The 2343-nt window shown below is 60.5% G+C and overlaps 1 protein-coding gene across 1 annotated transcript in view; it reads left to right on the forward strand.

Moving 5' to 3' along the window:
* LOC104466666 (leucine zipper putative tumor suppressor 1-like) overlaps nucleotides 1-2148 on the forward strand; it is a gene marked incomplete at its 5' end in the record, with an annotated part of 3228 nt that extends 1080 nt beyond the window's left edge. The window contains 2 exon segments of the mRNA XM_010080181.1: nucleotides 5-310; nucleotides 1483-2148. Coding sequence (XP_010078483.1) covers nucleotides 5-310; nucleotides 1483-2148 — 972 coding nt within the window.
* Nucleotides 2149-2343: the final 195 nt, after the last annotated feature.

Raw genomic sequence — 2343 nt, forward strand, 5'->3', positions numbered from 1 at the left:
TCAGCTGAGCTTCGAGGAGAAGGAAGTCAGCTCCTGCCAGGCGTACGAGGAGAAGCAGCGGCGCTGCAAGGAGGAGCTGGAGGGTCTGAAGCAGAAATGCAACAGCAAGCTCAAGCAAACCTCGCAGAAAACCCAGCGGACGCAGCAGGTCCTTCACCTCCAGGTGTTCCAGCTGCAGCAGGAGAAGAAGCAGCTCCGGGAGGAGCTGGAGAACCTCATGAAAGAGCAAAACCTGCTGGAGACCAAGCTGAGGTCCTACGAGAAGGAGAAAACCAGCTTCGCCCCAGCGCTGGAGGAGACCCAGTGGGAGGTAAGTGGCACCAGGCAGCACCTCGGGCTGCCGATGCCAAAAGCAAAGCGCGCGGAGAGCGATGGCTCCGGCACCAGGAGAGCCCCAGTCTGCCACGGGGAGGCTCTGCAAGTTATAACAGAGCGACTCATGGCCCCTCTTAACCCCCCAGCGCTTCACATCCTATAAGGAAACAGCTGCTGCATAAAAAAACCCCGTCATTAAAATAACTTGGCATTTCCAGCAGGGTTTGTCAGGCTGCCTGCCCCTGAGGAGCAGTCAAGCTGCCATCCTGCGTGGAAACAGGAACTATTTGGGCTTGCCACGGTCATTTATTAGAGAGGAGTAAAACCTTCCGCTCGGGGCTTAAGCTTAATTTTCTCACTGGTCCGGTTTCAGAATAAAGACCAACCATTAAACTGCTGAAAACTCAGAAGCGAGCCTGCACACCCGTCTGAACACCACCCACCGATCTCACCTCGGTGTGGCTGTGCAGGGAGCAGCAGCGCTGTTGCTCAGCCTTCGCTCCCTCGCATGCAGAAGTTTCTCACATCACTTTCCGTGTCTCTAGTCTATTCACATTTTCCAGCCACCTTCCCAGCCTGATCACAGCCCCTACCGAGATTGCAGCCGCAAGGTCCCCCCGAGCGCGGCTGGATGCCAGACCCCCAACAGCTGTCTCCAGCAGCAGCTGGACCAGCCCCGCTTTGGGCTCCGGCGGGATGCTCCAGCGGGATGCTCCGGGGGGATGCTCCGGCGGGGTTTGTGTGCTTTGCTCCCCGCTGCGATGCTGTGGGGTGCAGTCAGGTGTCTGCTGGCAGAACAAGCTCAGCAAGTTTAACTGACCGTGGGAGCTGTCAGCGGTGGTTTCGGCAAACGGGGCATTGAGAGTTGAGCACTTCTCCTACACTCTCCATTTCCACACCGCAGCAGCTCCTTAAACCCTCGCAGCTGTCACTCACAGCCCTCCGTGTCAGCTGGGGTGTCACTGCACAGGGAGCCTGGGGTCCCCTCCAGCCCCCCGGGAGCCTGGGGCATTGCTCCCCGTGCAGGGGCATCTCCCTGGGTGGGATTTTGTGTCAGGGGTCTGCCAAACACCAGCGGTGCGCAGTACGGCTGGCAGGGGGTACCCTGGGTGCAGGGGGCTCTGTCCGAGGCGCAGCCCTAACGCAGGTGCCGCATCCCCCCCGCAGGTGTGCCAGAAGTCGGGGGAGATCTCCCTCCTGAAGCAGCAGCTGAAGGAATCCCAAACAGAGCTCAACACCAAGACCACCGAGATCCTCAGCCTGAAGGCTCAGCTGAAGGAGGTGAGGATGAAGATGGAAGGGCTGGAGATGAAGACCCAGGACCTGGAGGGCTCCCTGCGCACCAAAGCCATGGAGCTGGAGGTGTGCGAGAACGAGCTCCAGCGCAAGAAGAACGAGTCTGAGCTGCTAAGGGAGAAGGTGAACCTGCTGGAGCAGGAGATCGTGGACCTGCGGACGGAGCTGGCCGTCCTCAGGGAGCAGCTGAGCGACGCCCGGGAGGTGGGCAGGTCCCGCGCCGCGGGGGACGATGCTCAAGCCCTGCAGGGAGAGCTGGAGAGGCTGCGGGCTGAGCTGAAGGCTGAGCGGGACAACAACGAGCAGATGACCTCCGGCTTCCAGCACGAGCGGCAGACGTGGAAGGAGGAGAAGGAGAAGGTGATTCACTACCAGAAGCAGCTGCAGCAGAGCTACCTGCACATGTACAAGAGGAACCAGAACCTGGAGAAGATGCTCCAGCAGCTCGCCGCAGGGGAAGACGGCAAGGAGCCCATCGAGCTGGACATCCCCGGTGCTGACGTCCCCTACGAGGACATCATCGCCACTGAGATCTGAGCCAGGTCTGCCTCCTCCTCCTCCTCCCTGCAGCCCAGGGGCCGGCGTCTCTTCCAGGCAAGAAGCGCTGCCCCGCAGCTCGGCCCGCGCCCTGTACAGTTGAGATGAGCCATGTATTTATTCGTGGAGCTGGTGGCCTGGCCAGCTCGCCGCCCGTCGTGTTACAGAGGTGAACAAGCAACTCGTGCCAATGGT

The sequence above is a fragment of the Pterocles gutturalis genome, unplaced genomic scaffold (assembly GCF_000699245.1).
Source record: "Pterocles gutturalis isolate BGI_N339 unplaced genomic scaffold, ASM69924v1 scaffold3889, whole genome shotgun sequence".
NCBI lineage: Eukaryota > Metazoa > Chordata > Aves > Pterocliformes > Pteroclidae > Pterocles > Pterocles gutturalis.